A 13,049-nucleotide genomic window follows, 5' to 3' on the forward strand; every position below is an offset into this window, starting at 1 on the left:
TGTCTATTTTTGTTTGTGTTGCATTTGCTTTTGAGATCTTAATTATAAATTATTTGCCTAGGCCAGTGTCTGAAAGAGTTTTTCCTAGGTTTTCTTCTAGGATTTTTATAGACTCAAGTCTCACATTTAAGTCTATAATCCATCTTGGGTTAATTTTTGTATGTAGAGATAGAGGTCCATCTGCATATGTCTACACAATTTTCCCAGCACTATTTATTGCATACGGTGTCCTTTTCTTATTGTTGAATTTGTCAACTTTTGTTGAAGATCAGTTGGTTGTAGATATGTGGCTTTATTCCTGGGTTCTCTATTCTGTTCTGTTGATCCATGTGTCTACTTTTGTACCACTACCATTCTGTTGTACTTATTATAGCCCTGTAATATAGTGTGAAGTTGGGTACTGCAATGCCTCCAACTTTGTTCTTTTTGCTTAGGATTGCTTTGGCTATTTGTGTTCTTTTTAGGTTCCCTGTGAATTTTATAATTTTTTTCTAATTCTGTGAAATACGGTAATTTAATAGAAACTACACTGAATTTGTAGACTGCTTTGGGAAGTATAGTCAATTTAATGATATTATTCTTCCTATCCATGAGCATGGGCTGTTTTTTCATTCGTTTGTGTCATCCACAGTTTCTTTCATTAGTGTTTTGTTCTCATTATAGAGGTTCTTCACCTTCTTGGTTAAATGTATTCCTAAATATTTTATATTTGTTGTGGTTGTTGCAAATAAGATTGAATTATTGGTTGGTTCTCAGGTTGAGCACTGTTTATGTATAAAAATACATTGAGAAATTTTACTGAAGTTGTTTATGAAGTCTAGGAGTCTTTTGGAGAAATCTTTCAGGTTTTCTAGGTGTAAGATCATGTCATCAGTGAAGAGAGACAGTTTGACTTCTATTTTTCCAATTTAAATGACTTTTATTTATTTTCTTGTCTGATTTCTCTATGACTTCCATCACTATGTTAAATAGGGGTGGTTAGAGTGGACATTCTTGTTTTGTTCCAGTTCTTAGAAAGAATGATTTCAACTTTTTCCCATTCAGTATGATGTTGGCTGTGATTTTATCATCTAAGGCCCTTATTATTTTGAGTTATGTTCCTTTGATGCATAGTTTGTTCAGAATTTTTATTATGAAGGGATGTTGGATTTTATTGAATGCTTTTCTGCATCTATTGAAATGGTCATATAATTTTGATTTTTAATTCTGTTTATGTGGTGAGTTACATTGATCAATTAGCATACATTGAACCATCCATGCATTCCTAAAATAAAACCCACTTGATCATGATGAATTACATTTTTATATACTGTTGAATTCAGTTGCTAGTATTTTGTTGAAGATTGTTGTATCTATCTTCATCAGGGATATTAGCCTACAATTTTCTTTTTTTTTTTTTTTTTTTTTTGTTATCCTGGCCAGATTTTGGTATCAGGATGATAATGATTTTGGAGAATGAATTAAAGGGGAATCCTTCCTCCTCAAATTTTTTTGGAATAGTTTCAGTAAGATTGATACTAGCTCTTATTTGTATGTCTGGTAAAACTTGGCTATGAATCTATCTGGTTCTGGGCTTTTTTTGTTGGCGGTGGTAGAATTCTTTATTACTGATTCAGTTTTAGTACTCATTATTGGTCTGTTTGGGAATTTTATTTCTTCATGGTTTGACTTTGGGAGTGTTTTTATCCAGGAATTTATCTATTTCCTTTAGATTTTCTTGTTTGTGTGTATAGATGTGTTCATAGTAGTTTCTTATGATCTTTTGTATTTCTGTGGTAGCAGTCATAATGTTATTTTATCATTTCTGACTGTGCTTCTTTGAATTTTCTTTTTTCCCCCCGTTTTTTTTTTTTTTTTTTGGTTAATCCAGCTAATGGTCTATCTATTTTGTTTATCCTTTCAAAGAAATAACTGTTTCATTTCATTCATCCTTTGCTTTTTCAGAATAAACATTGTCTTAGAAAACCAAATGCGGTGCCACTATTTTCCATTTGCTTTTACTCTAATACTAAGTATAGTGGTGTTTGTTGTCTCATCTCCTGTATTGCTCTCCCTTATTTATCCCTTCAAAAAAAGTAATTGTTCTCTTTTCTGGGTTCCCAAATCACTTTGCCTATAACTTGATTATTATGCTTGTCATTGGGTGAGCTATTTAGTTGCTAGCATAATTATGCCACATCTTAAACACAAATGAAAGTTCTAAGATGAATGAGTAAATGTATGAATCGATGATTAAATGAATGGTTAAAAAATAGTTCAAAGTGTTTCTCCAAATCTTTTTGAAAGTCCTTTTTTATATAAAGACAAGCTAAGGCAAGAAAAAAAAAAAGTAGCATTCTTATTAAAACATTTCAACTTTTATAAGAAAACAGTTATCACAAAAGCACTTCAACATTCAAAACACCATGCTATGTCTTGAGTACCTTGCTCAAAGAAAGTAAAAACAAAGGTTTAGAAGATGGGAATGCAAGTCTTAATCATGCAATAGTTGATGTCATAGCATAGCATAGTTTGACTTAAAGTAATACATACAATTAGGCAGGAAATGTTAGAATATCTACCCAGATTCTAATAACTCTTTGGTTGATAGACTTAGTTTATAAAGCTACTATGATTCTGCATCTCTTATGTATGTTTTGAATAGTTGAAAAGGAAGTAGAAGGATGCTAACTCCAGGCACTGTCTTAATCTGAATAAAATAAATAAAGGATCAATTTACTTTAGCTGGATCAATTTTATTAGCTGGTAATAAAATGAAAAAATCAAGGGGGTGAACTATATCATGCATTACAAAAAAATAGCAATTTTACCAACCTTCATTTGACTTAACTTCCTACTTATTTAATACCTGAAATTGATTATTATAAAGCAGCATCCAAAGGGTAATAATAGGCAATATTTCTTTGTTGTTTTCCTCCAAATTGCTCAAAATATCAGTACAAAAAAATCTTTTGAGGAAACCAAGGTAAGAAAAACAAGAAAAGAAAATTAAAACAAGCCAATATGAGAGGTTCACAGACAAGCAAAAGAAGGAAAAATAAAGAAAACAAGCCTTGTAAAGAATACTTCTAGAAATGTTAGTTATTAATTTTCAGTAAGATATAAGATTTCTTCATGAACCAGTGCCCTAGAGAAAAAGGTTCTTTGCCTGTGCATATGCATGTATATGTGTGTATACAGATGCAAACGCAGATGTATGTGCACATAATAAAATGTTAATTTAACTTTATAGAGTATTTAAAACATTTGAAATATAACTTATCACTAGTAATGTTAAGAAAAGGCAGTACATACCATAACTCACAAAAAAAGTCACTTGTAATTATAGGCAATGATATTTGCAATTAAGCTGAACACAACTAAATTACGACTTTAATTAAAAGGCATTTTCTAAGATGGCACCAACATGTTAAAATTTAATACATTGTATATGAGATACTGGAGTTATTAACATAACATTCTCTTTCTGCAGCATGTGCACTTTTTAAAAAGCAAAACATCTTTAATCAATATCAAAATGCTCCCAGAATCCATAGAAGTTTCATTACATAATAAATTCTAGCAGCATTATTTTTCCTTTTTCCAATCATTTAATATTTGTCCCTACCTTTGTCCCTACCTGGGACATGCAAATGTATTTATATCTGTAGTTAATGGTAATAGAATTACTGACAAACACTAGTGGCCACTATGTTTGCATTAATTATAAATGAAGAATAAATGAATGGCTCAAGGGCCTGATGATGAAACTTAGAACATTTTGTGATTGGACTGAGTCACATTAGAATGATTCTGCAGATCTCAAAAGTTTGTGTGGAATCATGGTAGCTGAAGGGTCTATATAAAGTGAGTTTGGGACTGAACTCAGTGCCTGGCAGAGACATAGAGGGTCACACTAACAAGTAATATGTCTTTCCAATTGTATTCCCTCTACAAAAGTCTTATTACCTGGAAAAAACTGACCTGTCAAGGTGTGAAATTATCTTTCTAAACTAAGTCTGAAACACAGCAGATAGGAGGATTGTTTGTGATCTTACATGGCCCAGGCTTCTGAGGTTTAAGGTGGTGACAATGCCCTTGATTATCTCTGGCTTGTAGACTACAATGCAAAGAGGTGTTTGTGTGGCTACTGATTTTACAAAACTCAACTATAAACTATGATGATAGAGAAGAAGCATGAAATAGAAGCAATAAAAACATGTTCTTCTACTCAAGGAGTTTAAGATCTAGTTTGAGATGCACATTTTTACCTACACTGAAAAATCCACTCAAATTTAAATGAGTCTTTTAATTTTTAAGTTTAACATGAAGGATACACACAAGATCAGCATGAGAGGAGACACACCTTTCCTAAGAAGCTGCTATTATTCTCATTACTTTTTGAATTGCCTTTAGAATTAATTACAAAGCATGCAGAAATATTTATAAAGTTATAAGTCCATAGTATCATTCAGGTTAATCATCCATATTATTCAGAAATTTGCTTTGGATAATTCTACCTACTTCTAAATATCAAGCTGCCCTTAATGAACAAATAATTACCCCAGCTAAGGCATATCAAATAATTATCACATAAAGTAATATTCTTTCTATAAAGGCATTTCTACCATTTGTTCAATACTTTGAACAATGGTAGTCAATTACTTCGAAGATCAAACAATTTATTTGGTTCTAAAAATTTGAACATGCTTATTTTTCAATTAAACTGTGTCACCAGAGAGGCCTATTATATTCTCAAGAGTGACTTCACAGTGATCACAAACTACTATTATAAAAGTCCTGCATACTTCATAGAAACTCTAAGTTCACTGTAATGAAATATTATCATAGAAAGTATTCTGTTCAAATCAGTAAAAACAAGTCTCCCTGACCAAAAAAAAAAAAAAAAAAAAAGATAATGGCTACTTGTATGTTCACTCATATATGCCTCAAGCACCTCTGAGATTATTTCCCTTGGTTCCCTCCCCTCTCTCTGTAAATCATCTCCTCCTAAATACCTCATTGGGCCAAAGCCACCACCATCCCCCATCCCTCATGTCAGAAATCTGACATACATCCTAGAATCTCATTCTCCCTTATTTTGTCCCATTTCTGATTAGTCACCAATTCTTGTCAGTTTTAACTTCTAGATATTTCTCACCTCTATTCTTTTCTCTTCATTCCTCATAACTCTGTCCTGGTTCAGGCTCTCATCTATAGAGAAAGGAGACTATGTAGAAACGAACCCTGGGAACTCTTTCTGGATTTCAATGCAAAGGGTACACTAGGCCTATCCCACAGTCACCCCCAGAGGAGGGGCTGCACCTGAACTCAGCTTCCCACAGGCCAAGTGATTTCCTCTTCTGAGCAACAGGAGCTGCCATTTCCCACAGCACTTGAAGCTCATAGGGGCTGGGCTTTCCAAACAACCTGGCAGATAACTGATAACTAAACTCAGACAATCTAGCACCACAGCAATCTTTATCCCTAGTCCTTGGGCCACTCCCATACTTGCCCATAAAAAAGAAACAGCAACAGAGGGGCCCTATGCTTCTGGGGATGCCCTTTGCTAGAGCAGAGACAGTGCAGCCAGCTGAGCTTGGGGCCAGTTGCTTCTTTCTGCAGAATGCCGACAGACTCTGCTCCTCTTGCACCTATAATTTCAAACAACAGCTAGTGATGCCACCGTGTGTGTTTCTCTCATTTCTCCCCAGGCTATTACCTATAAATCTCTCATCCATTCTCGACATCAAAGGTAACATCTAGCAGACAGATTACATCAATTATCTCTGCCTAAAACTTTAGTCTGTATAACAAGGTCCAAATTCCTCAGCGTGATATACAAGGTCGGGAACAGTCTAGCTCCAACTTTCCTTTCCATACTTATTTTCTACCTTTCTTCCTCTCCTTCATCCTCTCCCCACATGCACCCACACACCTGCACTATCCTCCACCCTTCCTACCACGCCACAAAACACCAAATAAACTCACAACTCTGTGCATTTGTCTTTGCCAGAAATGATTATTTACACACAGCCACCTTGTAACATAAATTGATATCTTCCCTGACTCCCCCCAGAGACTTCGCCCCTGCCCTCTCTTGTCTCACAACAAAAGAACTGTACTGTAATTCTTCTCTAGACTGAGTTCAGGGACCGTGCCTTGCTACTCTTAGCTGCCTTTCACTTACTAGAAGGTCTGGCACACAGTGGGCATACTGAATGCTGCTGAAGAAATAAACAAAGGTGTAAGTAAATGTCACCTCCTAGATGCATGACTCTGAATATTATTGATGAGCTCTCTTGCCTTATGTCCTCAGTTTAGTCATTTTTCAACTATCTTCAATATATTATTATTTGGTGCTGATTGGGTTTCACTGAGGAAAAATATGAAAGCTCCACTACTCTGTAGGTTTTTACACGCAGAGTTGCCTTAAGTAAAATCACAGCATTCAATGCAGAATCCCTTCTGAAAAACTCAGCTGGAGCTCAATTTTAGACCCCAAAGTACATTTCCCTTAAAGTCTACTTTAAACAATAAATAATACTGATGCTTATAGGACACCAACCAGCAAATTAATATTAATGGTAATAACAATAATAGTTTCCTTTAAAGTAATTGACTGAAGTCAAGAAATAGCCAAACCAGTTGACATGCGGTTAGAATTTGATATTTTTCATCAGAAAAACAATTCACTGCCAATGACAAATAAGGGTAGGGCCACTAAAACTACCTGTCATGTATCTAATGAAGACAGATTTCTCTGGCTACCACATATAATATGTAATATCCAAAAGCGCTGCTGTAATTCACAGCTAATTAGTGTCTCGCCGTTATGAGAGGTGTCATGGCCCTAACTCTCTCTTCAGATCTACTCAGACCTCACAAGAGCAGACAGCCATGCAGGGATCACAACAACCCAATTAGCACCCATCCAACCTTGGGCTGCTACTTCTCAGCACACTCAGCATCAATAAATCATGCTCCCTCATGAAGCTCTTCTCTGACAGCTTCAAACCATTGTTGCTCAAGGAATAAAGACAATACTTCTAAGGAAGACTCATGTGAGAAAGAAAAAGATGCAAAAGGGATATTATTTGCCTTCCTTTAGCACAGCAGTCAGCAAAATTGAAGACCATCAATGCAGACTGATTAAGAAGACAACTGCACTAAGAAATACATCCATGAGTGGTATATCTGAAGATCCTTAATGATAATCAACAGTCAGCAATTGGGTTGTTTGTTTTAATGTGAGCCCTTTTTCTTTCCATTTTTCTCTTGTATAGCCTTCCCTCTGGCTAATAAGAAAAATTTTCTTTCAGTAGAACATAATGCTATGCATTTACTTTGTACCCCACTGAATACATAGCAACCAGATAATTTGTTTAAAAGACTAAATTGTTTGACTTCATTGAAAAGAAATCTATAATGATATGCTGGTCTCTAAGCAAAACCTGCAGAGCTTCCTAAATCCATAAGCAGGCTCTAGAGTATTCACAGCACATAACAGCCAATATCCTTGTAATTTTGTTTTAAGCCTGTAAAGATTTTTTTTTTCTATAATATTCTACTTAAAGAGTATCTGGAACAGTCACTGTTGCCTGGGCATTATTCAGAGACATAATTCAGGTCATTCTACTTCTAGTTTGTTTTCCTCATGAAAATATCTTTTTTTTTTTTTTTTTTTTTGAGACAGAGTCTCAAAGGACTCTGTCCTCCATTGCACTCCAGGCTGGAGTGCAACAGCATGATCTCTGCGCACTGCAATCTCCGCATCCCAGGTTCAAGCGATTCTCGTGCCTCAGCCTCCCTAGTAGCTGTGATTACAGGTGTGGTACCAGCAGGCCCTGGTTAATTTTTGTATTTTTAGCAGAGACAGGGTTTTGCCATGTTGGCCAGGATAGTGTCAAACTCCTGGCCTCAAGTGATCCACCCACCTCATCCTCCCAAAGTGCTGGAATTACAGGCATGAGCCACCACACCAAGCCTCATTCTTCTATATTTTTAATGCTAATCTAAAAACATTTGATCTAGCTTTCAACTAAATAACTGCCACCTCATTTGATATGTAAATAGTGACAACGACAAATAAATAAACAGGGATATATTTAAACAAGGAATTTTCTTATAACTCTTCTTATTAAGCATAGAGATTTCAAAAATATTTTTCTTCCTCTAAATATAATATTATTATGGGGAAATATTCAAATATTTTTCTGCAAGGATGTCCACTGTATTGTACTTTATAGCAGCAAAATAATTAAAATGTACAAAATGTAAAATAAGTCAAATAAATCATCATATACTCATGTAACTTCTAAAAGTAGTAGAGTAGAAAAATGTTAAAGGGCATGCAAAAATGTTCACAAGATACTGCAAGACAGAAATAAGCGAAAAATGGAGCTTGGATCCATGATATACACAAACATGCACACACAAACATGTATATAATGAAGTATGTGTGTGTATATATTTATCTATGTACATAGATTTATAGAGCTATACACTATTCTAACAAAAGTTAACCTGAAAGAGCCAGTTCTTCAAGATGGATCCCAAGTGGCTAACTGGTCCTGAATTTAAAATAGAACTAAGGGGTCATTTGCTGATAGAGGTCACACACATACTCTGAGTTTCCTCAAAATCCACACCTCTTTAACTTTGTGACTTTCAGAACTTCCCTGCTTTGGCCAATCAGGACTCAGCTGTATGAACCAATCAGGACTCAACTTTAACAACCAATCAGGGTTCAGCTCAGAACTAAGCAAGTTTGAAGCCCTCATCTGCCTAAAATAATCTGACTGGGAAACTGGGTGGTAACTTTTCTATGAAACCAAAACCCTCCCTTTGTTCTCTGAATGCACATTTGTTTTACATAGAAGGCTGCATCCTCTGGGTTTGCAAACTTCCTAGAAGTTGGGAAGTTTGCAAATCCAGAGTAAAGTCTCTTTCTTTCTAATTCCTCACACAGACACACACACACACACACACACACACACACGTACTTCATTATTTATAAGCTAATGTTTGATGCAGAATCTCTTCTGAAAACTTATTTTCAGAGCAGTTTTTCAAAACAAAAATTTTGTTTTCTGTGTATATGGGTATGAGTATGTTTGTATATGTATATGTGCAAAAAAATATACTTATAGATCAATAATTTTTTAGAATCTTGACAGGAAAATATTTTAATATTTAAAATGCATGTTTAGAAAGTCATATTCTAGATTCTTCTTCTTTAAGCTGTTTGCTTACATAAAAGTTTTTTACGTTTCTTTCATGATTAGAAAAAAATATTGTTATATGAAATATTCACTTATATCCCTTGGATATACAGATGTGGACTGGTGTGAATTCCCAGCCTGGCGGAGAATCTGTTCTGAGTGACTAGTACCCATCCCATATCAGTCATTAGATATTCTGATTATCACCTTGGGTATAAACAACATTTAAAAGTTAAGTGACAGGCCAGGTGTGGTGGATCATGCCTGTAATCCCAGCACTTTGGGACACCGAGACAGGCCGATCACAAGGTCAAGGGATCGAGACCATCCTGGCCAACATGGTGAAATCCTGTCTCTACTAAAAATACAAAAATTAGCTGAGTGTGGTGGCACATGCCTGTAGTTCCAGCTACTCAGGAGGCTGAGGCAGGAGAATCGTTTGAACCCGGGAGGCAGAGTGAGACTTCATCTCAAAAAAAAAGAGAGTGACACTTCACACATAGTCACATTTCAAGAATAAGTGTCAGAACCAGCATCTGCTAACCTCTTATCCATGGAATTAGGTAGTAATAAAGTTGTATCCATGTGGTTCTGGAGTACCATATTGACTCAGTGTCAGCATAGTCAGGACCTGAAGTATGGACCCTCTGCAACACCTGCCTCAAAACCATTTGTCCTTGATTCTCTCCAGCTTCAACCCCTCTGCCCTGATATTTGGAACCACCAAGTGTGAAGAAGGATAATGTGTACCAAATACACACAGACTGGCCAGAGTTCAGGTCAGATCAAAGTTCCCAATACACGTAGAATTATGGCCTGCTTTCACGCGGCATCATGATGGCTGCCCTGATTTCCAGCTCAGTGAGCCAGGCAGATACAATGAGACAAATGGGCATCATGTTTAATCAGCATTTATTGTAGGGCAACAGCTATATAGGGAAGCAAATCCTCTCCCTCCACAAGGTTCACATTTAGTTAGAGAAACAGAATATAATAATATAACTAAAAACATAGCTTTTTTCAAAGAAAAGGCATATATTTAGGTAACTGTAACTACTGGGTATATTTTCAGGTCCCCTGTGCTTCTTTTTTTGTAGGGCAGTGTAAACATGTACTTGATCCTTAGTTGAAAAACTACCATTGACCAAATTCTACATATTATGGGGTTAATTAAATTTATTTGCACTAATCATTTTAATTCCTTTTGTGTTTACCAAGCAAAGACAATCGAAATGCCAGAAGAAGAAAAACATTATATTGTGACAAGATCAATTTTGACAACAGTGTAGATTTTGTTTCTTGCTTATCATTTCCCTAAAAGAATTCTAGGTAATGCAAAAGTTAGAAAATGTCACCAGATCCATGTTTTCCATTTCATATCTAGAGCATATATATATTTGAAACTATTTATAGACACTTCTAGGCATAGTTAGTATCTCTTGGGTTAATTTTTATATTACTCTTGATTAGTTTAGTGGTAATTTTGGTGCTATTGTAAAGATAAGAAATAAGGCAAATTTTAAATTATTGTGTCCACACAGAAAGCTCATGACTGCAGACTCTCAAGCTTAGAATGAATCACACAAAGCAATGCCCATACCTGAAAGAGAGAATTCTCCTTTTTGGCTTTCACTTTCTCTGATTAGAAAGGCACCCGTCTGATTTTCTGAATATAATAGTTGTTTCTCTGCATCCGCTCTTTTGATTGCTCCAAAGAACCACCTGAAATTAGATATAAGTATGTTAATTAACCAATTAATATTCATTTTTTAAGGAAGGAAAAGCCTGGCAAGATAGTATTCTAGAACAAAAAATGTTTGGTATTCTTTAGTGAAACTATTACAGGTATAAGTGGTAGCTTCCAATACTTAAGATGATTTTTCAGAATGCCTGTAACCCACACCAAAATTTTTTTTCATTACAAAGTAGGAATTTGATTATGCCCATGACTACATCCCTTTTCATAGCTGTGTTCTGTCTGAGAGGTCCTGAGCCTTCCCTCTCTCGAAACCAAAGCCCCAGTGCCTACCTGCCATGTATATCTGCCATGTTCCAGACTCTAAAATGACTCATCGTCTCCATCCAACCATCCCCTGCCTCCCCTAACACCTCCTAGCTGTTAGGAGGGAAATATGCCAATCAAAGGATTAATATACCTTATGTTAAAATATGAAGGATTAAAAACATTGTTCTCTGGACATTAGTTTCTTTTTTTTTTTCACCTCTACCACTGTCCAACCCTGCCATAATATGAGATTATTTTGCATATGGGAGAATTTAAGCAGTGGAGAAATTATTTGAAAAAGATACCTCTGCCAAGGAAATATACTTTTAGCACCACCTCCATTTCTTGCCTTTTTCCCTTTTATCTTTTCCACTCCAGAAATATAAGAGTCAGATACTGAACACAAGGGTTTGTGAATGCGATCATCATCAACAAAGAATTATGGATAATTAATATCAGAGCCACTGTCAAATGTATGTCACATTAGTAGAAACAAATGTGATCTAATAAGAGGAAGCTGAGAATTCCTGCTTTTCACAAATGATCCCTCACCATAGGGCCATAAAGATGATCATCGTCATTAGAGATTTTAAGAAAAACATTGATTTTTCAGTTAACTTATTTAAAAATGTAAACAATCCAAGGGAAGAAATGAAGGCTTGCGGGAAGAAATACAGGCTGAGAGAAAAAAAAAATGTGTGCTATCAAAATTTAACTTGAATTTGATTGATGGGTCATGGGTATTAGAGAATATGAGTGCCCTAAGAATGAATTAATTGAAAGGCAGTTGGGGAAAGTAACCGAAAAGAGAGACATTAACATATAAATATTACCTTCTAACAAATACAGGGTATTCGCTTATCATTTCACCAATTAACAAATTGTAAATTACAGCACATTTTTTGTTGTTGTTGTTAATCAATGAGAGCTTGTAATGTTGCTCAGGTTGGCCTCGAACTCATGGCCTCGCCTCCTCAAGCACCAGGACATCTGGCTGGAGCCACTGCAGACCCCTACAGCACATTAACTCTACCTTTAAGGACATGCCAGGTTAACTTGTAGTAATGAACAACTCCAAAAATCTGAGTGGTTTAAGGCAACTGATTTCACTCAGCTCCCGGTTTATTGAGGTATTGAAGGTCATCTGGAGCTCTCCTTGATGTCTGTCTCACTTAGAGATTTTCTATCTCCATGCTTCCATGTTTGCTGCGTCAGGATTGGAAAATGTGGAGAATCACTGGCTGGTTCCTAGAGCTTCTATTTAATGATTCTACTCAGGAATGAACCCCCTTCCAGTAAGTCTCATAGTCATGCCCAAATGCAAGGAGAATAGAAAGAGCCAATCCCACCATTTCCCAGAAGGTAGAGAACTGGAAACACTTGGTAGACCATACTAATGACTGCTGCATTGAGTCATTATCAGAAGCAAACCGATGTCCATGGACTATTGTTGATGCAATTGAAACCATGGAAGTCATGGAAACATTCCAAAGTGGCCATGTAATTAATTCAAAGAAAAACAGAAATGCATGTATTTGACTATTGCAGAAATAAGTCAACAGAATATGTGAACATAATAAAAAGCTCAGACCTAAATAAAAATTAGTGATGAAAGGGTGGATGATTCAGTAAATAACACTAATAATCCACATAGGAAAAAACTAATGCTACCTATAACATACACAATAATTACACATAGATTAAATCCCTACTGTAAAAGACAAACTTCACAACTTCCTGAGGACATTGGACTAAAGACTTTTGTAGAAAAAACCCTATAGCAAATTTTTTTAATCCTTCTTTGTTTCAACAATTTTGGACTTTTGTATAATAGAGTGGTA

At 35.6% G+C, this 13,049-nt stretch overlaps 1 protein-coding gene across 1 annotated transcript in view; it reads right to left on the reverse strand.

Annotated features, from left to right (window-relative positions):
- FRK (fyn related Src family tyrosine kinase) overlaps positions 1 to 13,049 on the reverse strand; it is a 111,401-nt gene that overhangs the window by 41,681 nt on the left and 56,671 nt on the right. The window contains exon 2 of the mRNA XM_002747050.6: positions 10,804 to 10,925. Within this exon, the coding sequence (XP_002747096.1) occupies positions 10,804 to 10,925 (122 nt within the window). The remainder of the gene's footprint in view (positions 1 to 10,803; positions 10,926 to 13,049) is intronic.

Source organism: Callithrix jacchus, chromosome 4 (assembly GCF_049354715.1).
Source record: "Callithrix jacchus isolate 240 chromosome 4, calJac240_pri, whole genome shotgun sequence".
Classification (NCBI taxonomy): domain Eukaryota; kingdom Metazoa; phylum Chordata; class Mammalia; order Primates; family Cebidae; genus Callithrix; species Callithrix jacchus.